Raw genomic sequence first — 25,342 nt, forward strand, 5'->3', positions numbered from 1 at the left:
GAACCTACAGCTGAACAGCTCCTTAAAAGACAGAACTATTACCAGAGTGGCATTTCTATTTTTCGTCCTTTGTGGCCAAGTTCATTCCTTTGTAAGTTCACTTATTCAGCAAAAATCTCTTGGCACGTGCAGCATTCCAAGTCTTTTGCTAGATCTGTGAGGGGTTCAAAGGTGAATGACATACGATCCCTCTTCTCAAAGGAGCTTGAGGTCCTGCAGTAGAGATAAGATGTGCAAGGAAAGTCAGCTTAAAGCAGTTTCCTGAAAGGGTTCCACTGTGCACCCTTCCTAAATTTCCTCCTGCGTGTGTTTGCTTCATTTCATGTCTCAGGGACTGGAGAAGTCCCTCTCTTGTTCTCCCGGAACACCTCCTCATTACACAGACCATATTTATTAAGATATTTTATAATTATCTATTTACGCCTCTCTCCCAACAGATCACCAACCCCTGGAGGACAGAATCTGAGTCTTATTAAACTTCACATTTATATTTCCTGGAAGCTAACAGGGTACCTGGAGCATGGTAAATGCTTTAAAATTGGTTGAATAAAGCACTGAATCCTGTCTAGAGAAGAGAGAACACAGGTGAAATAAGACATCCTACAAAAAGAGGACCCTGGCTGTTGTGTCAGGAAATAGCAGTCTGGTATTTGTCCCTTGTGTTTCTGGACCTCAGTTTCCCACCTGTCCTAGAAGGAGTTGGATTAAGTGATTCTTTACAGATGAAAAATTCAGTAATGCTGGAGGCAGAGAAGGAAGGAAGCAGCGTGCCCATCTGACCCAGCCTAAATACCCGCCTCAATTTTACAGTCAAAAATAAATTCCCTAAGGTTGAGTGTCAAAAGAAATAGCAGCAAACCCCCCGGACACTTACAGTATTTGCCAGCTCCATTGACAAAAGTGACTTCCCACGCTTTGCCCACAGAGGGCATCCCTGCTCATTGATATGTAGACCAGGCGAATGCAGCTGCTTGGAAGCCTCCCCCGACCGCTCTTTTTTTTCTTCGCCGGCATCTCTCTGCCCCCACCCCCTTTCCCGTGGAATCTTTGCCTGATCCTGTTCGTTTCCCTCCGGTCTCCACATTTTCCCTTCCGGCCCTCCACTTCTCCGGATCAATGGATAGTACGGCTGCAACTCCCGGCTCACGCACCACTGGCGGACACCACAGTAACAAGTGAGAGCGCTCCACCCCGCAGCGCCCTGCCTCTCCTCCCCAGGTCCCCCTCGGCTCTTGGAGGAAAACCAAACAGCATCCCCAGGTTTCGCGCACGGATTTTTCTCTTCAACTTTACCCAGCGTCAATCTTTGGATGCACAGCCCAGCCACAGGATTCCTTTCTGTCTCGTCTTGGTCCCTCCTGGGTAGTCTGTTTATTGCTGTTTCGGAAGCCCCGTGGAGAGCTGGTTGCCCTCCTCTTGTTCCCTCTGTTTCCTTGAGTTAGTTTTCCGAGGTTTTACCGGGGCTCGAGATCTCTTGGACCGAATGGAACTTTTTGCTGCCTCTTTTTGCTGCTGATTCTGTCAGTGGACGAGGAAAAAGGCTTCGGAGGCAGAAGAGGCGCAGGGGAGGTGGAGAAAGGTGGAGGAAGTGGACGAGGAGGAAGCCGAAGGGGCTCGGCGCGTGTGTGTGCATGTGTGCATGCGTGTGTGAGTGCATGTGTGTGAGTGTTGCGGCTGCCCAGGACCCGCGGCCCCGAAGGTGTTGGCTGAAATATGGAGAATAGTCTTGGATGTGTTTGGGTACCCAAGCTGGCTTTTGTACTCTTCGGAGCTACCCTGCTCAGCGCACATCTCCAAGTCACCGGTAAGAGGTTCTTTCCTTTCTTCTCTTCGCACCCTCCGGCCACCCCCCCAACACACCCCTTTCCTTCTCCTCATTTCCTTTGGCGAGTAGTAGAATTGGGGTAGAGGGAGAAAGGGCAAGATGTTCGGAGCTCCCTCTGTCCCCCATTTCCTCACCGATGATAAAAGATGGGAAGACTTTTTTTTCCCTGGGGGTGGAGGATGTTGGCAGCTGGGGAAAGGGGCGCCCCTTGGCTTTTTAACAAATCTGGTGCTTCTCACGTCTTTGCTTTTGCAAATACTTGCATTGGTTTGGAGAGCTGGCGGGCTGGGGCAGGGAGGAAGCAGGTGATGGGGACGTCTTGAAAGGAACTGGGTTGGATCCTTAAAGCCTCGGAAAGCTACGGAGGAGGGGAATTGGGGCAACAGGGCCAAGTGGAGGAGGTCCTCCAGGGGGGCTTTGAGGGAGTCTGTGCGGAATGTAGATGGTGGGGCTGAGTCGTTTGTATATGACGCATCTCTGGTTTGGATTTTTAGACTTGCTGATTGAGAATTGGAGAAAGGGACGCTAATGTGTTTTGGTACTTTGGAGGAGGGGACGATGGTGCCGAAGGAGGCTGCAGAGTTGCCAGGAGGAAGGAGGCGTGTTTTGTTTTATTTTTTAACAGTGAATGCAGCTCTCAAACTAAGTCTCCAGATATCTCCAGGACACTTCCAAACTCCAAATGATTGCTATTCTGGGGAACCAGCCCCCTGGCCCTGGTACTTGGCAAGCGCAGTTCCTAATTAAAAATGGCAAAACTGTTTGGGCACTGGATTGGGTTAGAGCAGGAAAAAGAGGGATCGGAGGGATGCTCAGGGCTGCGGCAGTCTGCGAACGTGGAGCTGGAGGTTTCGTGGCCAAAATAATTATAATAATTTAAAAAAGAACAAAATGATTCATTATAACAGTCTACTGGTTTTGCCGGCCTCACCACAAGTGTAGATGGACACTAGGGTGTAGGGAGTGGGCCCGGCGGGGAAGAAGGGAGAGCAACTGGCTGAGCATTCAGTTCCCTTCGGAAATAACCTTTCCCCAAATCCCAGAGAAAAGGGGCCTCTGGCAGGGGCCAGGCGTTGGGTGGGAGCACCCCAACATGTGGCTTGGAAATTAACAGGGAACAGAATGTAAACCGTGTCCAAGCCCCCAGCCTATCGGGAACCTGAAGCTCCGGCTTTCTTGTTGCTGCTAAGTGCTGCGCGGTCCAGGGTTGCGAGCGCCAGTGGGGAATGTGCCTCTCCGGTGGCTAGGGATTCAGACACTCAAGCGCGAGGCTCCCCAAATTTTGACGTGGCCGAAAAGGAGTAGGGATCTGCGCATCCACATCGACCCGACCCTTCGCCTTCCTTTGGCCTGACAGAGCGAGCGAGCACAAGCCAGCAAGAGGGGTGTGTGTATGTGTGTGTATGTGTGTGTGTTCCGGTGCGGTGCACGCATATCAGCATTCGCTCCCCCAGCAGCTCGTGCTTCCTCCCTCCCTCTCAGGCTGGTCTCCTCCTCTGGGCTCCACTCTCCCGGAGCTTTGTCCTCAGCAATTACTCCCAGAAGGTGGGCGGGGGACTATCCCTGCAGTAAAGCAGTCGCGAAAGGTGTCTTCAAAATTTCCTCCTGCTACCCTCAGACACTAGATGCTGCAGCCAGGAGCACCCTCCTTCTGCACAGATTGACTTGTGCTCTCGGGCAGTTTGGTAGAAGGCCAAGGAGGAGAGAGGGGAAGTTTAGAGGGGCATCCTCGCTGGGTAGAAAGTCTATGGAGCCAGGCCTGAAATGCGTGGGCTGAAAATACTGCATTAGACAAGGAAGGTGTGCAGAAATGGACAATGACATTTTGTCAGTTACACTAAAATATTTTAAAGCCTTTCCCAACTGTCTTTGGCAAAGGGTGGGGATAAATGAATGGAGATGGATTTATATATGTTTTACTAATACCTAAATTAATTAATTATCCCCCTTCCCATTTATTTAAGTTTCTTGTCTAGAAAGTTAGGACCATATATTACTTTATTTTAATTAACTCCTCAAGGGATAAGTCTATGATTGAAAAGGCAGACAAAAAGATACATATACAAGGGAAGTGCCTGTGGATAGGCTTGTGGGTCTCAATCTTTAAGCTCCTCTATACTTCTAAATCCATTTGTGTTATTTTCAGATGTGATGTAGTTTGCGCCAGTCCCAGGAAAGTGGATGGTGCAGTTTTGAGATATCGCTAATTCAGATCACTCTGATCTTTGCTCCTTAATCTGTTTCTCCTTCCTCCAGTAGCAATTTCCCCTCTTCAGGGACATGGCAGGGAATTGATGAGGAAAGCACAGTTCACTCTATGAAAGGACCAGTAGGAGGTGCCCTTAATAAGGCCAAGTGTCTAGTTTACCGGCAGTGAAATTCCCATTCAGGAGGATGTTTTTAAAGACTTTGTTGATTGGTGACAAAGGATTATGGAGACAAGTACAATAGCACTGGCTATTTTCCCACTTCCTAGATAAAGTCTGAAACTGCTGTAGATTTTTGTGAAATCATTAGGACATAACAAAGGGCATCCCTGGACAGTGTTGGCATAGGATGGGGAAGTGATGTTGGAGGAGGAGGCTAGTGCTTTTCTAGCTGGCTTTTTGTAAGATGCTGTCTTCTTATATATTTGACTTGAGCCCCAAGCAAAGGCACTAAGTAGAGTCCTGGCATCTCAGAAGAGATGAAAATTTTCGATGGTAATGAATGCAATTGCAAGTATACATGTTAATTTTAATTAATTCTTCATATATATGTTTGGATTACATTCGATTAAAAACATCAGTGCGCGTTTATGTCGTCGGGACATGGTGAGATAAAGCTTGCTACGTCCCCTATCCACATCTTTCTCATCCCCCGCAACCAAAGCAGATCCGACGCCCCAGATCTGGCTTTGCTGTTGAGTGGAGCATGGCAGGACCTGAGGGCGCCTGGGCAGCCCAGCTGTCCACTCCTCTGTGAGTGCTGCGGTATAAATCACCAGGGACCTGTCACAGCATCCATTTCCCACACAGCAGCCTTGCCCTCTGAGTTACGAAGCATGTGAAACAGCCACCACATGTGTTCTATGTGCATATATTAGGCTTAGTGCATTTGCTTTAATGTTCTTAAGAGCTGGGCTGGCTTGAGCTGCTGATAGGCATTTTTTTTTTTTTTTTTTTTCCTGGGGAGAGATTTATAACTTCCCAGTGTGTATGACTTACATTTATTCTTGGGCAAGTTAACCTTTCAGCAAACTTCCTTATTGTTTTCATTGAAGAGGAAGAGCTTTAATCCTGTCTAAATTCTTCAATGAGCCCTGCTGGAAGTTTCTCCCGGAGTACAGGATATTTACAGGCTGTAGTACGATTTTCTCAGCCAATGGGGAGCTGGATGAGATTTGAGGAGGTGATTTTTAGGTGGAAGGGGATATTTTTACTTGTTTCTGGAGAGGGAAGGGATGACACTGCATCTTCCAAGGGAATTCTAGCACTCTAGTTATCCTCAAAAGCATCTTTTATGAGAGGAAAGATTTCTTCCTCTCTGGCTTACATTTCTTCTTTCGTTCAATAGTTTGAAATTCTTCAAATGCATATGATTTGCTCCTAGAACGTTTCCTGCTGTATGTAGTAGGGTCATCTAGTACTATCTTTCTCCTTTGGAAACAAGCTCTATTTTCAATCTTAACTTCTCAACGAAAACACTTTTTATCTTTAGGTGATGCTGCATGTATGTAGGTAGTGCTGAATTTCTGAACAGAATATTTCTTTCCATGGAAGACTGGGCCGCGAGATTACAATTTAAAGCAAATATTCTTACTTTTTCTTTGGAAAATTTGCCATCTGAAACTGTGCTTGTGAAATTTCTTTTTCCTCATACTTCTGCCAAACAAAGTAATTCTATGAGGAAGGGATGCAGTTGTTTCTGGCATTTGCTTATATTAAAAGCCAATCATATACAAGGAAGAGAGCATTTTCACCCTCCATGCCACCTCCCCAAATGTATGACTTCGGGGGGGAATTGAGCTAGTGCTAAATACATAAAGATGCTTCTGGAAACCAGTGTGCTATTTCACTGGTGAGTGAGCTCTTCTGACCTGGCTGTGGATCTCCCCACTTTCCAAAGATATGGCCTGTATTGCACTCAGAAACTTGCACTGACTTAGGAACACATTGCTGTATTCTGGTATTTGTTACACAGCTACTAGCTCAAATGATCAATTTTTGATGGAGTAACCTACCTCAGATGATAATCTCTTACATGAACTGTATACGCAAATTTCGGGAAACCTTTGTTTTGCCTGAGTAAAAGGAATAATGACATAAGCCTGCCAAGGATTACTTGATTAATTAACTGAAGATAAAAAGTCACTTGGTTCTGGAAACATACCATAATCCCTGAAGTGGAGTGGTAAATACTGTGCACATTTACAATTCATAAAACACAAACGTGGAATCTGCTTCTTTTTTCTCTGTTTCTTTATTATGATACTCGAGGAGGATTGAAGCGTTTCGTGAATTGTCACAACAGTTATACCCTAATGAATTGTAGCCTGGGATCTCACTAAGTCTTGATTGAAACACACTGAATTAAATACCAACATGATGCCCGATGAACTGTTCTGCAGCCTGCTTGCTTCTCTCCAGCCTATCTCTACAGAATTATAGCTCTGATCTCTAAACTGTATAGCATCAACACTGCCACCCTTCATACAACCCAGGAAAACCTTTCTCACTGTGAATCCAAGGTCCTGATCCACAGGCACTGCAGTTAACATGCTGTACTACATTTTGCAAGGTCATGGGGATTTGCCTTAAAAACAAATTTTTAAATTTTCATGAGTGTTTCTTTTTTGGGAAGTTAAACTACCTGTAAATTCTAAAGACAGCTAAGTGGTACTCTTACTATAGGAGACTAACTAGTGGCCTCTCAGCCAGTATCATTGAAATTTCAGAGCTCATAGAGCATTAATGGGAGGTAGAAATGACCACTAGGGGAGGGTAGATTATGCCAACCTCAGCATGCTGCTTTCTTTCCAGGAGGGTGTTACCTGCTTGGAATAATAGAACTTTAATTTTCTTCAAAGTTACTACTTTTCAGAGATCAAAGCACTTCTTAATGGGTATTATAAAATCAGTAGCATGGCACTGACCCCAAAGCATTTAAGATATTTTCCTTCAAAACAAGACCTCAAGTAAAGCAAATGTTAAACTTGTCAATTAAAAAAAAAAAAAAAAAAAAAAGGATGAACAGTCCAGATTATTTTCCCTGTAGGCCAATTGAAACATGCAAGATAAAATGATATGTTACACATGCCAAGCGGGTAACAGCAGAAAATAAAATGCAGAATATTACACACCTTTATAATTGCAGCACGAAGGTACATTACAGCGCCTCTTAGTATTCCACAGTTTGCTCCCTCCTTCAGTAGATGGTTGATTCCTTCTATTTCTCTGCTTTAGTGCTGGACTAACACACAGAAATCTAGGTTGGCTCATTGATGATCAAAACACTACAGTGTTTTAAAGTTCTTTGACACATTTTAGCCTGAGGTTAAAAAAACCAGACCTCTTTAACTCAACTGTTAAGTAATTTTTTTTTTTTTTTAGTGGTTTAGAAATGCCTGACCTTATCAATGGTATAGTTTAGAAATACATAATAATGTGTATGATTGAATATATTTCTTCTTTTTCATTATTGATGGTGATTTGCCAGTGGTTATACTAGTACATGTTGCTTTTTTATAAATAGTTTGAAACAACCGTATTATTCACAGCTTTCATTTCTTGAGGGAGTAGTTCAACCAGAAAACATATAAATCATTCCCTATTTATTGATCATATTTTTAAAGTTTATTGTTATGACATGACCTGGGTGAGGAAATTTATCTTCTTTCCTAAATTCTCTGAGCCCAGTGCCTATAACCTACTTCTTATTTTTGTGAGGTACTTTAGCTTAATTTCACACATCCAAATTCTCTGACTTCTTGCTTGTTCAGCCATGTCACGGTTTCAAGAGAGGAAGGCCCTTTATACCACTTGTGATTATTCTGAGCGATTTGACGGGTACGCATTGCAATTTGGAGATTTTGCTCTTGTCTTTTGCTCATCCGTTACAGACTAGTTCTTGCCAGAAGGCTACTTTTGGGCATACCTAGGACAAAAATGTTCTACTGAATTAACTGAATCTTTATGATACAATCTAATGAAAATACCAACTCGTTAGTGTATCTTAACCTGGTAAGAGAGCTTATCAATACCAACATTACTCTGGTATCTTAAATGTTCTTAAATTGACTTTAACATTTTTATAAGAGAATAAACGAATTAAATGGTTAATATAAATGTTATTTACTCTAGTTTTCTTAGTACTGAAGTTTCTTGTTAAACACCAACATTTCCTGATTTTACTCATTTTTTAAGCCTTTAAAAATGTTTATCCACTCCCTTAGCTGCATTTTAAGTATGTAGAACATACTTAAAATGGCTTACTTATTAAATTATCTGATCTTATAGGGATGATTTCTGAAGATATTGCCTCATGGAGGACTGTTTATTTCCCATTAAATGGCCACAGACTATTGCTTTGTTTTCCTAAGGCTTTTATTACTGATTTGTAGAATGCGATTTATCTACTTGTTTGTATCCAGCTGGAAGTTCCCCCTGTCGTAAGACTTCTTCAAAGAAGTTTTTCTCTTTTCTACTTCTGATTTGCTGAGAGATAGGTGACTGTGTTTTGTTGAGATGTGTCTAAAGTAAAAGGGGAGATTCTAAATCAAGTCCTGAGTCCCTCACTAGCTAATTGGTTTTCACTAATGGGTTTGTAGCATTTCTGAAATCTGCTGTTACTTTGGATGCCATTTTTATGTTTTTCCTTGTTAAATGAGGGTGTGGACTAGACAACTTCTAGTTATATTACTGTTTTCAACATTATATGATTTATTTAAGTTATGAGCATACTATATATATAGTGTTGGGTATAATTAATAATAATAACATTGATCACAATAATAATTTTAATGAAACAAATAACCCATGTGCCCACCCGCATTTTTCTTAATTTTGTATTAATTAGTCCCTTGCCTTTTTATAGTTTTGCTACATATGTGTGAATCTTTAACATGTGATTTTGCTTTGCCTGTACGTGACCATATAAAATAAATATAATGTATGTATTCTTCTCTGGTATGTAATTTTGCTAAACATTAAATATTTGAGATTCATCTGTGAGAATGCATATGGCTACACTTCAGTCACTTTCTCTGCTGTATAATATTCCACGATATTAATTAACCACACTTAATCAATCTACCATTGCTGAACTTCTGGGGAGTCAGTATTTTGCTATTGCCAATAATACCGCTATGAACATTCTTATCCGTGTTCTGTGGAACAAATTTGCCACCATGTCTAGAGTGCATGTCTAGGGATGGAGTTGCTGAGTCATAGAAAGGGCATCTTTACTTTTAGGGCACAATGACAAGTTACCTTGAACTTTGCATTGAAACTCCCACCAGGAGCACAGGACAATCTTCTTTGTTCCATGTCTCCACCAGTACTTGGTATTGTCATGTGTTTAATTTGCCCTCATCTGCTGGATATAGATTAGCATCTCACTGTGGTTTTAATTTGCATTTCCCTGATTGCTCATAAGGTTGAACATTTTTCCCCATAAATTTATTGGCCATTTGTGATTTCAGCAAGGTAGTTCTATGATTCTGTTTTTCCAAGTGAGCAGCCATTTGCTTTGTGGCATCAGTACTATTACTGTTAGTAGTTATTCTGTCTTTGCTACTAAGCAACTTTTGCTTTTAGGTTTAGATGCGGTTGGTCATCTAACTTTTAGGAAGTTGTTGCCTGATACTGTATCATGCCTACTTTAGCCCAGACCTTCCCTAAACAGCTTTCCAGAATGAACACTTACTTTAGACTGGAAGAGAGATCCTTAGTCACTGTAGGATTGTTGATTACCTAGAGTAACTCTTGCCATGTCAGTATCCTGCTTTATCCTATTTATTATGTCTATGCAGCATGTCACTTACAGGGAAGCTGGATCCTGAGGTGCCAGGCTTAATTTGAGGAACCTTATAAATCCCCTGAATATGACAGAACTCAAAGATGACTAAATCACAGAATTCTAATGCCAGATACCAAGTATGAGTTAAAATCCTAATCTGGCATTTGAACTTGGGTATGTTTCCAATATGGTAAAGTGCATAGGCCCAGGATCATTGTTACATATATGACTGTGGGTTTCAAACAAAACCCATGCTTGCACAAGGGCGTACGCACACGTCGCAGTTTTGGCGGGGCGGGGGGGTCCCTAATTGTTTCACCCCTTCCCACGGGACAGACTAATGAAGGGCCCTGGATGGAATAAAGCCTTGGATATGCTAGCAGTGGCTTCTCTGGGGTGTTGCCTCTGTGCCGACTCATTAGAGATGTGAGCCAAGGCTGAGACATTTAAGCAAACCCCTCGCGCCCGGAGTCCTCAATCCATTGTTTCCACATCTTTGCTCAGCCTCTTGGGATCCCAGAAGAATGTAAATTAGAGAGAAAATCTGCAAAGCTTTCCTTTTCATGTCTAATGTCTGGGCAGAGCTGTTCCCTGCAGGACAATTTCTAGTTATTTTCCCTTCTGGTTTGAGATGTCTCCAGGGATGGTTTGTTCACTGTTTCCCTTGAAACTTTTCAGCAGCATATCAGTTCTTGCTGTTAAAATTTCCTCTTAAAATTCATCTTAGATAGTCCTGTTCTAAATATTCCTCCTGTCACTCCTATCACCCAGCTCCTGGTTCCTGTTTGCCCTCCTCAGTGGCATTCTGTGTCTTCTGTGCTGAAGCCTGTTAGATAATTTTAGCCATAAATCATTCTTGCCTCCCCCCTGAGTCCTCACTTAACCAGACTGTAAATATTTAGTTCATTTAATCTTTCTTCATACCTCTCCAGAAGCTTAATCATGTTTATTTTTCTTACCTGAACTCCCTCTAGTTTGTTTATATCTTTCTGGTAATCAAGTGCCCCAAATTTAATGTGCTCTTCTAAGTAAGCTCTCCCAAGTCATATAGTAGGAAATACAGATTTAGCATAGCGTTGACCTTATTGTACAGTCATTCACGGACACACATTTTGTCTCTCAAATTTTAAGTCCTCATTTTCCAGGTAGGACTATCAATGCCTGACAAAATCATTGAGGTATTATAAGGATCAAATAAGATTAAGACTTTTATTCAAGATAATAGTTACTAAACATTTACTATGGGTTACAGAGAATTAAACGAAAGGCTTAAATGTGTCTCTGCCCTCCAAGAGTTTATCACTAAGAGAAGGTGACAGGCACAGACATAGCTAAATGGGTTACAAGGCAGAACAAAGTACTCATTAAGAGAAGAAGCACAAACTAAGCAGGGTAGACTCTGAAAAATATCAACTACCATGTTTATGCATATATCATTAATATATTAATGCTAGCCAGATGGGGTAACAGAGCCAATTCTTTCATCCTTGTATCCATAGATTGATTGACCAAAACAAAAGAAAAACAAAAAGAAAGGAGTGTAAAAAGTTGTCAGTCATGTTTAAACCAAGCTCACGTTTGGCAAGAATGAGGATATGGAGATTTTTGGGGTTTTTTTGCCTCTCTCGTTGCGGAGCACAGGCTCCGGACGCGCAGGCTCAGCGGCCATGGCTCACGGGCCCAGCCGCTCCGCGGCATGTGGGATCTTCCCGGACCGGGGCACGAACCCGTGTCCGCTGCATCGGCAGGCAGACTCTCAACCACTGCGCCACCAGGGAAGCCCCAAGGATATGGGGTTTTATGTGGCAGATCTGGCAGCCTATTGCTATACATGCATCCCCAGACCTCCATGACCCTTTCTTCCCTTATTTATTGAGTGTGTGCCAGGTATTGTGCTAAGGTGGTGATAGAACTTTGAATGCAGTGGGTGGAAATGCTAATCAAATAAATATGTTAATAAGTCCATTTCGAATGAGAGAAGCCTTTGAACGAAAGAGAGTATTATAGGAGAACAGCTCAGATCCAGCTCAAAGAAGACTCCCCTGAGAAAGTTGTAGTTGGAACCCAAAGAATAAGTAAACTTGGTTAAAGAGGGGATGTTTAGGGAGAGGCAGGGGAGAAAATGCTAGTGAGAAGGGTGAGTGCAAAGGCTGTGTAGTGGGTGGAGGCATAGTGAATTCAAAGAAGATGAGTGGAAGCAGATCCAGGAGAACTAATCATGATGACGGCTTGGCTGAGCTGGAGAATACCCTTGGATCCTCTCTTGAAGATAGTAGCTACGCATACTAATAAATACTGGTTGAATGAATTGAAATGAGTTCACAACAAAGACCTTTTTCTAGTTTCAGCACAATCATTTAAAAATTTAAGCAAATTGCATAGGTAATCCTTGCCCTGATTTTCTTATTAACTATTAGCTGTGAATTTATGAACCTATCTATCTCACATGTTTAGAAATACCTATGGGGTTGTGTGGACACAGTGTAACATGGGGGAAAAAAATCTTTGCAAAGTGTAAAGAGCTAGATGAATGCAAGTGATTATTAATGAGCATGTGTAACAGGCTACTTCCACTTTGAAAGCTATCACTGAATAGAGAGAAACAGGACTTCACCTTTTCTATTCAAGTAAGATTGGCACGGAGACATTTCGTTTTCCCGTGGCCTCCTTTGAAATGTGTGCCTGATAACTCTAGGTGATTTTTTTAAAAAAGGAAACTGAATCTAAGATTTAAAAATTTTTGCAGCTTATTTTTTCAAGATGCTCCTGTTGTTGTATACATTTTCTTTCTATTACTGTTCCTTAAAAAAAATGGATGCGTGTTCTCCTAGCTTTAAGTTGCAGCTCACTTAGAAGCCATTGAGCTTGCATCCCCTTTCCTCCACTGCTGCCAAGTTGCAAAGGAGTTGGCTGCATGGTCCCGTGGTCTTGGGTTATGATGAGAGACGTGGCACAACCTGGCGGGGGAAAGCCTGTCAGCTAGTGGACTTGACCTCGACTTCCCCATCTGTAAAATGGAGACAAAATTGACTTCTCTTTCCCATCTCTAAACTGGAGATAAACTCACTCCAACAGTTAGATAAACAGTATCCATTCCCATGCCTGACCCTTAAATGTTCTCTAAAGGCTAGCTGTGTTTAGTATTATCCTACTGTGGGCTAGATTTATACTGGAATAGTCTACATGTAGCAGATTTCACAGGCATGGGCAGGCCACTCTAGAACCCTCCTCAATTTCATTGTTGTAGTTGATTTTAAAGACTTAGAAATAAAATAAGATGTCAGATTCTAACAGAAATTTTGAAATCAAGCCCATGCTTCGTTTAGTGGGTCATGGTTTAGTGGTCCATGGTCCATGCCTTTGCTAGATTCAGAGGCTAACAGATTCAGCTAAGTTAGACCTGACACAGTACAATATTGATCAAACTTGGCACCGTATGACGTACCTCCTGTGGATCCCTCATCCAAATTAACCTCCTCCTCTAACTCCTGTTTGGTTAACCACATCCATTTCCTGCAGACCCATTGAGTCCAGCATCTACTTAGCATGAACACCTGGAGGCTAGTGGTTAACGTGCAGTGCCAGGTATAATTTGCCCCGAGAATCTTCTCTCTGAAGAAGACACTCTCACCTTGGCTAGGTGTTAATGCCCAGCTCTATCCTGTACAATAGAATTAGAATCTCTGAGATGAGGCCCAGCACACACAGTTACTAAACCTCCATGGATTGTCCCAAAGTGTAGCCAAGTTTGAGAATCAGTGTCCTAGGACCTTGCTATTCAAAGTGTGGTCCATGGACCAGCAACATTTGCATCTCCCAGGATCTTTTTAGGAAAACAGAAAGTGAGTCCAGACCTCGACTTAACTGAATGAGAATCCCAGGTGACTGAGAAACACTGCCCTAGGAGACTGAAAACCCACGGACGGAAGTGACCCTGGGCTCGATTTCTTTGTAAAAATCTCCTCAGCGGGAAAAGGTTCCATCCATACTTGTTTAATCTTAGCTTGAAGCTTCTTTGGAGGACTTTAGCTTCAGGAACTGGTCTTGGAATGGCGAACTACACCAACATCCAAGAGCCTTCTAGTGTGTAATTTAGCAGCTAATGTATTTCTTGGAGACCGTGACATGTTTCATTTTCCTTGAGATTAAAGGCCCTTGAAAATGCTCTGAAAATGCTCTCTGGGTTTTCCACCTGCCTTTTCCCTTCTTATCAATGCTCAAGGAAGAAGGCACATTGTAAAAGGGTCTCTGGCTTTGCATTCCATATTTTCTCCTCCCTCTATCCCCTTTCCTCCTTAAAAATACTCAGATGCAGGGAGAATGGCAGGCACTCGAAAGGGACACTAGGGCCCTGAGTCCATCCTCACCCTCCCTCCTCTGCCTCTTGGGTCTGACGCTAAAAGCCCACAGGTGCTCAAAGTGAGACCCTGCCAGCGACCCCATGCTGATGCTCATCATTTGATGGGGAACGGTCTTCAGGGCATGAAACAGACCAAATGCTCATTTGCCTGGGCCTCTGTGGTAGGGGGAGAAGGGGCGTAACTGAGGTGTTTGAAGAGAGTAAAGCTTTACAGACAGAAAGCTCAGTGCGAGGTTTTGAAGTTTTGCTCTGCACTGCCTGGCAGAGAGAGGAGCTTTAACTGGCGTGCTCCAAATCAGACTCTACAAGAAGAGAACCTGGGGGTTCAGCTGTGCAGATTGGATCAATCTGAATGAAAATCACCAGTGTTCCTCTTGGTGAGAGAAGTTTTCTGCTTCGCCCATGAAATGTAGGCCCTTTTCAGGTCCTGGTAGAAAATGAGTAGGGCTTTTGTGAAAGGTTATGTAAGGCTGCTGTTTTTTTTTTTTTTTCCTCTAGAGTAAAATTCTGTTTATAGAAGGGTGAAACCGCCTCTCGGGGAAAAAATGCATTTCATAGCCTATAGCTTAGGAAAGATAATTTAATCAATCTTCAAGAATGAATTAAAGGAAGAGAAGGAGAACAAACTCATAGGCGGAGGGAGTAGGACATACATAGAGGAATAGGCCTGTGGGAGAGTTTGGTGGCTCTAGTACTGACGCTGCAGCATTTAGGGGGCAACCAGCTGTTCCTGTTTGCCCAGGACTGAGAGGCCTCCTAGGAAGCGGGACTTTCAGTGTTAAGAGTAGGACAGCCCCAGGTAAACTGTAGTGTTTGGTCACCCTAACTTAGGTACCTGGGGTGGGGATGGGAGTGGGGAAAATTCTGAAGGGTCTTCAGCAGTGTCGTGGTTGCTGTTAGCCAGATGGAAGAATAAGTGGGGGCAGGCTGCAAGGCCTATTAAGAGGGGGCCCCATCAGAGAACATGGGTGCCCGTTTGATGGTTTACAACTAACTTGTACCTTGGCTATCGTATTTGGGTCATAGAAGTCCTTACCCTCTAAACCTGCGGTAACATAAAATTTGATGTCCAAACTTGAAGGTTTTCTTTTTTTTTTTTTTTTGCCAACTACCCGGTCCCCAAACTGTCAGAAACAGCTTATTTTCAGTATCAGAATATATTGGAGATGGTAGGATAATTTATTTATTGGAGAAGCACGTCTAATACTTTTGTTTTAATGTGCCTCGTATAATGCTGGGTGCATATTAATTATCTAACAAATACTCACTAATTGATTTCCATATAATGGTTATTCTCAAGTTTGCACAGAATCTGAAGTTACTTTTATCACAAGCCATGCAAAGTTCAGTTAAGGATATATTACATTTCATATGAGTACTCAGCTTTTTCCAGAGAATTTTATTTTATTCTCCTCTTCCCTTCTTTGTACTTGATTGTTTTTTCCTTTACGTGGCACTCTTACTAATTTTATTGGCGCCATTCCAGAGTTCTTGGAAACAATTCAAAATCAAGGAAATCCTACAAGCACTAAAATACAAGTATGTGAAGTCTATAGAATTTGCTATCTCTTTAAGCCCTGTTATTATTGCATCTAGGGCATTTGTCAACTCACAGGTATGAAAATGAAACAAGACAAAATAGTTGTATAAATACTTCCAACATAATAATCCCAGGGATAGACTCTGTGTTTTCCTTAGGAGAACCATTTGTGAAGACTGGGTTGAGTCAAAAAATTAAAATATTATTTTTGGTACTTCCCTGGTGGTACAGTGGTTAAGAATCCACCTGTGGGCTTCCCTGGTGGTGCAGCGGTTAAGCATCTGCCTGCGGGCTTCCCTGGTGGCGCAGTGGTTGAGAGTCCGCCTGCCGATGCAGGGGACATGGGTTTGTGCCCTGGTCCGGGAAGATCCCACATGCCGCAGAGCGGCTGGGCCCGTGAGCCATGGCCGCTGAGCCTGCGCGTTTGGAGCCTGTGCTCTGCAACGGGAGAGGCCTGTGTACCGCAAAAAAAAAAAAAATCCGCCTGCCAGTGCAGGGGACATGGGTTCAAGCCCTGGTCCAGGAAGATCCCACATGTTGCAGAGCAACTAAACCCGTGTGCCACAACTACTGAGCCTGTGCTCTACAGCCTGCGGGCCACAACTACTGAGCCCATGTGCCACAACTACTGAAGCCCGTGCACCTAGAGCCCGTGCTCTGCAACAAGAGAAGTCACCGCAATGAGAAGCCCACACACCACAATGAAGAGTAGCCCCCGCTCGCTCCAACTAGAGAAAGCCCAGGCGCAGCAACAAAGACCCAACACAGCCAAAAATAAATAAATAAATTTATTTAAAAAAAATTAAAATACTATTTTTGTAGAAGTCAGTGGAAGCCAAGACAAGATGATGAGTACAAGAGGGGCACCCAGGATGAAAAGGTCAAAAGGTCAGCTCTTCGTGTGTTTCAGCACATCAGTCAAGCAGGAAAGGACTTCAGCAATTGTTTGAGATGCCCGTCTCATTGTCCTGATGATGAGACAGGGTTTCAGAGAAGTTAACTGAACACCCAAACCACAAATCTAAGAATGAGTGCCACGAAACATTTCTGCAAACGTGGAATTAAATCTTGGCTCTACCAAGATTTAACTTCGTGACCCTCATTATGATTCCCTTCTTATCCCTAAAACTGGGAATGGGTTAATTAAACAAGGAGAATCACACTAAAGGATTATCACAGTCCTTGGTACATAGTAAGCACTAAGCTATTTTTGTTTTTATCCATTCATTCAACAGATGTTTATTGAGACCATGTTTGATTTATCATATTTGTTGGCTCTTAACATTGGATGTATAATAAAAAGCATCTTACATACTACCACTGTTCTCATAGAATGAATAGAATGCTTGGGGAAATAAAACCTAGACAGTTTAAACATGAAAAAAGCAAAGACAAGCAGAGCTGCAAGACAACATATTATTAAGAACCAAATGATTGAGAAGTATATGTAGAGGAGAGGAAGAGAGAGAAACGCTGTCAGAAGGGCTTCATGAATAAAGAGGACAAGTCAGGTGGGCAAGGTGTTTGGGATGTTCCTGTGTGGACACTTCTTTACGTGTCCAGGCTCTGGAAGACAAGAGAAAAGATGGTGAACGCTTCACTTCCAAGAGTCAGCCACCTACTGGCCATGGCCACCAGTTCCCATCACCAGCAATGGCTTCACTAGCCTCTTCCGCAGCAGATCTGCGATAGCCAAGGAGAAAAGGGAGAGAGAAATGACAAGGTCATCTGGCGAAGTAGCTTTGGCAGCATAAATAATGTAATTTTAGAATGAAGAGGTTTTATCTGCAAGCCGCTTCCTAATAATTTTAGGGAGGTCTCAGAAGGACAGAGTGCTCAGGAGAAGACAGATCCCATCATGCACATTTTGAACTGAGATGTAGTAGCTGCAAAAGCCAATTTAGGCCTCAGCACTGCTGGAATAAGTCTGTGCTGGAAATTAATGTTTCCATCCTTTTCCTTTTAGGAGAGCTTCAAAAATGTATAGAAAACTTTGGTCCAAGATGCCAAAATCCTTTATTACTAATGCATGAAGGGTGTTAGCTAGCCTATAAAAGATTTTCTATACTTTTTAAAGCCAAAGGGCAGGTAGCCCAGCACAGAATTTTAAGCTTAAATAGCTCTTCCTTTGTACTTTCACCAAAAACAGTCATGTAAGATTATGATAATTAATAATTGATGAATGATGATGATGTTGTTGCCTTATGTTTGTCTGATATTTTATATTTTCCAATGGCTTTCACATCCATTATCTAAATTCCTCTCCCAATACATCTAAAAAGTGGGCAGAAGAGCTAATTCTTCTTACGTGTTTTGTGAGTGAGCTTATGAATACTGGCGGTCCATTACTTGTTTAAGATCACGTAGAACTTACTGGTTCTGTAAGAAAAACCCAAGTCTTCTGACTTTTAATTCATTTACTCACTAGTTATATCTGACACCTTCCAAAAGCAAGGGCAAAAACCCAACAAAATGAAGGGCATCTGTCTTTTTGGTTTTCCAAAAGTACATGTACTTAAAAAAATGACATCTAGCATGCAAATCTTAATTTCTAATAGCATTCTCCAGTAAAAGGAACAAGGGTTCCTTGGAGAAATGGCTGATTCTAAGACTTAGGCTGGAAATATGTAAGTGCCAGAGAGTACGGAAGTTCTTTAAGAAAAAGAAAGAAAGAAAGAAAGAAAGAAAGAAAAATGCACAATGATGGAGTGTGTCAAAGGGACACAGGAGCTAACTGAAAGCTCTCAATGGCCAAAGCTGGAACAATTTGAGCAACACAATAAATCAAGTAATTTTGAATTATAACTCAAAATACAAAATAAACATACTATTTATATACTACTATATATAAATTTATACTATACTACTATAAATAAATTCCTTAATAAATAAATAAATACATGGAAGAGAGGAGACAAATGTCTCACACAGAAGATTTCCAAATACTTTATATAGATAACCTACCCTGAAGGAGGTGGAGTATAACCCCTACTTTTTTCGGTGTGGACTGTGTACAGTGACTTCCTTCCAAAAAGTACAGGATGCAAGGGGAAGGGGGAGAGTAACTTTACGGGGCAGGGGGGCAGGAAACTTGACAGATGATCAAGGTCATCATTGACAATGACAAACCATGATAAGAGCATGTACCCCTGGGAGGATGTGATGATAGTGGCACTTCATCTCTGTGAACTTCCTTTCCCAAACCCATAACCCCAGTATAATCATGATTAGACAAACCCCAATTGAGGAACATTCTACAACATACCTGACCAATACTCCTCAAACTATCAAGGTCATTAAAAATAAGGACAGTCTGAGGAACTGTTGGGGCCAAGGCAAGCCTATGGAGACATGATGATGAAATGTAATATGCTGTCTTTTGTGGGATCTTGGGACAGAAAAAGGACTTTAGGTAAAAACTAAAGATATCTGAATAAAGTCTGGACTTTAGTTAATAATACATCAGTACTGATTCATTAATTTTAGTAAAGCTACCATAATAATATGTTACTAATGATAGAGGAAATTTAATATGGGATATATAGCAACTTTCTGTACTATCTTCACATTTTTTCTGTAAATCTAAAATTATTCTAAAATTTAAAAAATGATTTTAAAAACATCCTATTTTGTTTTGTCAGAGTGGAAAAACCAGCAGAATACGTAATCCTAGTAAACTAATCTATTAGTTTACTAAGAAATGATAGTTTACTAAGATGATAGTTTCGTTCTTGTGTGATTATTCTGAGAATTATAGATGATGTTTCTATAACCCTTATTATCCCAGTACTTTTCTCAAAGTATGGTTGCATCAGTGTGATGTGTGCATCTTTTAAAATGCAAATTGCTAGACTCCACCTGACACCACCTGAATTAGAATCCTGGACATACGGGGGGGGACTAGGGAATAGCATTTTTAGCTAAAGTGAGAGAGACTCACTTTCTAGGTGAGTCTTATGCACACTTAACTTTGAAAACCACCGTATTTTGCTGTACATTCTCTCTAAAAATTAACCATGATAGCTCTCTATTTGTCAAGCCAGTCTTTGAACTCAGGGTATGATTTTCGAGTCAGGGGCACTTGAGTGTAGATTCCAGCCCTAGAACTTTCTAAATGGGATAAGATACTCCTCTACCTGTCTGTGCTTAGTTTCCTCATCTGTAAAGTAGAAGAATACCTAATTCAGACAGTGTTTATAATATTTTTTGAGAAAATACATGTGAATTATTTCGTATATTCTGTGACTCAGGCACTAAGCACTAATAAAAAGGTAAGTAGCAAGACTATACTAGTATTAGTCTGGATTAAATAAGTTAACATGTACACAATCTAGACGACTCCTCATTGTCACGAATGCTCCCCACTCTCTAAAACGGGCCTTCAGCCTCCTGCAGTGCCTTCTTTGCATATTTTTAGGAGTTCCGGGAGGGGCCTTGTGTCGTCAATGTGTGTCTGGCAGTCTGGCATGCCTGCTGGACTTCTCCTGTGTCTTCCCAGTGCTTCCATCTCCTGCCAGGTGTCCTGCCTCCTCTCTTGGATTTGGCCTTTGCTGCTTTGTGTAAGGCTGTGCAAGCTCTAGAACCTCTCCAGTGCCTGAGCATTATGTCCAGGGACAGAGTGTCTCTATAGTCTCTTCCTCTCTGTTAAACTTTATCAAGTTGCCTGAGTCCCTTGTTTCACAAAACCCTTTAAGACAACAATTCTTTTAACTAGGGTCTGTAACTTTTCTCTACATATGACTCAGATTCAGTTGAAGGGCTGATTTGAGGACAGATGTCCCATGTCTTATCTCCCTGTAGATTTAGCCTTTCTGTCTCCAGGTCACCAGTGGAACTTCTTCTTTAAGTGGTACTTAAATCTCCCCTGTGTAAATGAGCCACTGCAAAGAAATGTCTGTGTTTTCAGATGCATATACCATGATTAGTCTCACTGAGCCTGAGGCATATATAAAGTACAAAAGTGTAGAATAATAATAACAGCCAGTATTTATGAGACTCTGTGTGGTTTAAAGTGACATGGCAGGGGGACTTCTCTGGTGGTGTAGTGGTTAAGACTTCATGCTTCCAATGCAAGGGACTTGGGTTCATTCCCTGGCTGGGGAACTAAGTTCCACATTCGGTGTGGCCAAATAAATAAATAAAGAAGGAGAGAAGCAAGGAGCTTCAATGGAGAAAAGAATTTAAAAAAATAAAATGATATGGCAGGTATTGTGCATGACATATTTATTGCCCACCTATTTCCTTATTTAATAAAGGGATATTTGCCATTCTATTCAGCAGTATGCCAGCTAAAAGACTGTTTCCCCGACTCCCTTGCAGCTAGGATCGTCTGTGTGACATAGTTCTGGTGAATGGTGTGAAATCAGGAGACTCCTTGGGAAAAAGTTTGCTCTCCCGACCTCAGAACCACCCCCTTCCTCTTTGTTACTTTCTCCTTTCTGTCTGGACAGCAGCATTGAGGCTCTAAGTCATAGCCATTCTGCATTAGTTCACCTATTAAGGGCAATGAGAAGGAAATGAGAAGAAATTTGAGTCCATGATGGCTTTCTTGAGCAACAATACCTTCTTGGGACTGCTCCTTTTAAGACTTCCTGTTAATATAAGGAATAATACCTCTCTTTTTTTTTTTTAAATTTATTTTATTGAAGTATGGTTGATTTACAATGTTGTGTTAATTTCTGCTGTACAGCAAAGTGATTCAGTTATACATATATATAACTTTATATATATATTATTTTATATATATATTCTTTTTCAGATTCTTTTCCATTATGCTTTATTACAGGATATTGAATATAGTTCCCTGTGCTATACAGTAGAACCTTGTTGCTCTGTTTGGTTTTAAACCATTGTCATGAGGTTTCTGTCACTTGCAATCACACTCAGTCCTAACTGTTGTGTATTCCCATATTAAATTATTTGCTCTCACAGTAAAACAATGAGGAAGGACCTAATATTATGCCCTTTTACAGGTGGAAAAAGATGTTAGCTAATTTTCTTGTGGCTCCATGCTAGTAAATAGCAGACCTATGATTCAAATCCTGGCTTCAAAACACACATTCTTGAATTCATGCTGTGATTCTTAGATAAATAGTTGATGTTATTATTATTATATTATTATTTTTATAATATTCATTTTTCCTCTCCAAGTGGGTGGTATATTCCTATGATCCATTTATTATTTAGACACTTCTAGATTATTGAGTATCTAAATAAAAAATCAATTTTCTGTTAATCATTATCAAATGTCACAGTTTTCACTAACAGGTTATAAGACAGCTTTATGCACTTTAATTTCCTCTGAAAAGAAATCCACTGCCACCTTTATAAAAGACTAACATTCCAACTACAACTTTGAAATGCTAATGCCCTACCTTAACAACCAGGCTAAGCTCTGTAATTCACATATGCGTTGTAATTTCTCTCCCATTGTAGTGTAGGGGCATTTCACATAGTTTTGATATATCGTGTAAATTAGGCCAACAAAGTGCTGTGCTATGTCTTCATTAAAATAGAAGACGGTAATAATGCAACCATGTAGCATGGTCTTGCAGCCTTTGAGTTATGAACATTCAGTAGCTTCTCCTTACTTGTGCTTAAGTTGGCATTTGTGAGCAGCATATAATCAATTAATCAATAACCCAATTTTCTGTTAAAGAGATGGTGCATCATATTTCTTTAAAAAAAAATCAGGGACCATTGTATGATTTTATGAAAAAGCCCTCTCAGCAAGGAAAGTTGTTTGAAAAACATTGAAAACCTTTATTCGGGGATGATGATTTTGCTTAACTAAGCCAAAAGTGAAATTGGATACAAATGTTCAGTTCCTGAACCATTTTATTATTTTGCTGCTGCTAGAAAAGAAAGCACCTGTTTGGAATTGCTAGTAAGAATGCATCGTTTTCACTCATGATTAGATATGGGAAAGTAGATTCATGTATAAAATGCACTAATCCTAAACTTGAAAGTTTAAAACTGACTGATTCTGTTCTATTTCTTACAAATGTTGAAGAATATGCAGTTGCCCAATTTGTCTCATGTAAGATCATAGCAGCCCAAAGTGATGCTACTAGCATGACAGAGCTGACAGCCATGTAGAGATGACAACCTGGCCCTCTCAAAATTTGATGTTTATTTATATCCTTATTTTTATTATAAGTTCTGCCTAAAAACAATCTGTGCTTATTGTGAAGATTCACATATTATGGAAATATTTGAGTTGGAAAAAGGAAACTTCCCCATAATTCCATCCCTCTGGGATAAACCACTGTTCATTCATTTTGCTTGATCTTTTATTTTTCTTTTTCTACCTGCCATACAATTACTGTGAAACTTGGGAAAAGTTATGTCTGTTTTTGCATCACATTAAAATATTGAGCTCTGTTTTCTTTTTACCAAATAAGCAAATAGATAAATCTGAAAACAGCAACAAAACAAAACAAAAACCTCAAACATTTGCTTTATCATTTAGGGAACAAAAGATATGATCAAGATGAAAATGATCTCCACAAAGAGAAAGAGACATGGCTTTTGGACAGATGTAGCTGTCTTCTTTTTTGCGCGGAGGAAAAGAGTTAGCTCCAAGGCATCAGAAATGCCCAACTGTCCTCTAATACCTTTCTTCTCAAAGTGTGGCCTGTGGACCCACAGCATTAGCGTCGCATAGGAGCTTGTTAGAAATGCAGAAACCCAGCCTTCCTCTGAGATCTGCTGCTTTGGAATCTACATTTTCACAAAATCCCCTCGTTATGTGTTTGCAAGTCAGAGTTTCAGAAGTTCTAATTCAAGCATCCTTCCTACTCAAATCTCTACCATATTCTAAGAGCTGGGATTGCTCATGAATTAGCAATGTTGTTAAGAGAAGCAGCCAGTGCCACCGCAGCTCTTTCATGTGACTTCCAAATCTGCTCAAAGCAGTACTGACTGTTGTGCTCATTAATCAGTGAAGTTCAGAAAAACTGTCCGAGGGCTGCCTTATGTCCAACCTCTTCAATGACGTCACCCCAGAGGTTTCTCGCTCATACCTCTAAAGTCCCAGTGTACTCAAGCCCGTAATGCCTTAAAGAATTTTGCTTCCTATTCCAATTCCTATTTTTTACTAATCATGTACAGCTTGGTGTTATTTTGCTAATGCACGTGAAGACTCTCTGCAGTGAAACCGTTAGCTGTGTAAAGAAAAAGACCAAGAATATTTTTTTCTTTATTCCCTCGATTAGTGCTCAGTTATGATAATGATGATGTAATAGTGTGGAAAACACAAATGATTGATGCTCCTCCCTGAATGTAGGTGGAAGTAAATGTAGGTTGGATTTTTCCGCTGTGATAACTTCACAAGAAGACTCTATTAAGCCTAAGATCCTATCAGCTCTCAGCAGGCAGGAAAACAAAGGCATTGCTAGTCTCCTTATTGCTTCTCATGGTTGTAGTACCATTAAGTCTTCAATGCTTCCAATATTTATCAAATAGATTTTCAAATATCAGATTTCTTTCCTTAACACATAGGAGGTCATTATCCTCTTCCGCGGTACCTTTACTTTGTCTTGCTGGAAGTTAGCATCCCAGGGACCAAACAGAATTAAACTGAAAACATAAAATCTAAATATTATTCGAGGGTGAAGAGGTGATGAGAACTAAGTTGACAAATGTTAGAAACAAATCTTCATTTAATTGAACTTCAACATATTCTCCTTATCCAAACCACTGTTCCTTTTTGGTTCACTAAGTTATCATCACGAATCCAGCATTTAAATGGATTAGATGAGGACACATGTGAGGTGATTAGATGAGGTATCTGAGGTGTTATGAATGCAGTGACTTTGAATGATAGGTCATCCACTGCTTGAGAAATGGGGTTTTCGCTTGGCACTTGGATCTCTACTTTTCAAGCAGTCTTGAGGCTTTTTACTGTAATGAAATCTATGAGAAACATGAGGTTAACAAAATTTTACCTCGGGTTTGTTGTAGAAATGTTGGGGGAGTGGGGAAATCATATTTCACCTTCTGTCGTACCACTGACTTGACCTGTAAAGATGATGAATGTCAAGGAGTAAAACTAGAAGGCACTGAATTTTCTTTTTAATGAGTCAAAGCTGAGCTTCCTATAAATAATGCATTGGGGTTTTTTTTCATGGACTTGTCCACCTTCTAAACGTTTCAGGCCTTGAATTACTCTAAGCTTGCCATGTGTGGTTTGACTATTCTGTGACAGCACTGCTTTCTTTCCATGAACAATGTAATTAAACTCTTGATTGAATGAAGAAACATGCCCTTGGCGGTGTATAGCATTTTGATTTTGAAAGCCTTCTCCTAGCTGAAGCGAATCAGTTTCAGGATGGAAAAAGGTCAAGCGGCATCTCAAAGGCTGAAACTGTTAGACCCAGCCTCCGAGTTACTTTCTTCAACAATGGCCGCCCTATTTGTAAAAGCCTAGCCATTCCCAAGAATGGGCGAATGATGGTTATTAGTTGCGTTAACTCCATTTATCCAATCAGTTCTGCTTCCCACAGATCCACATTTGATGGTTATGTTTCCTATCAGGAGCTGGGAAGCTATTGACCTTGATAAGCAGTTAATTTCTTTCTTGAATTTGTGCAGCATCTCACATATCACGTCTCTCTAT

General features: G+C 41.1%; 1 protein-coding gene across 1 annotated transcript in view; it reads left to right on the forward strand.

Moving 5' to 3' along the window:
- Positions 1-1,243: 1,243 nt before the first annotated feature.
- DCC (DCC netrin 1 receptor) overlaps positions 1,244-25,342 on the forward strand; it is a 1,168,069-nt gene continuing 1,143,970 nt past the window's right edge. The window contains exon 1 of the mRNA XM_060310806.1: positions 1,244-1,804. Within this exon, the coding sequence (XP_060166789.1) occupies positions 1,714-1,804 (91 nt within the window). The 5' untranslated portion in view covers positions 1,244-1,713. The remainder of the gene's footprint in view (positions 1,805-25,342) is intronic.

Source organism: Globicephala melas, chromosome 13, assembly GCF_963455315.2.
Source record: "Globicephala melas chromosome 13, mGloMel1.2, whole genome shotgun sequence".
Taxonomy (NCBI): Eukaryota; Metazoa; Chordata; class Mammalia; order Artiodactyla; family Delphinidae; genus Globicephala; species Globicephala melas.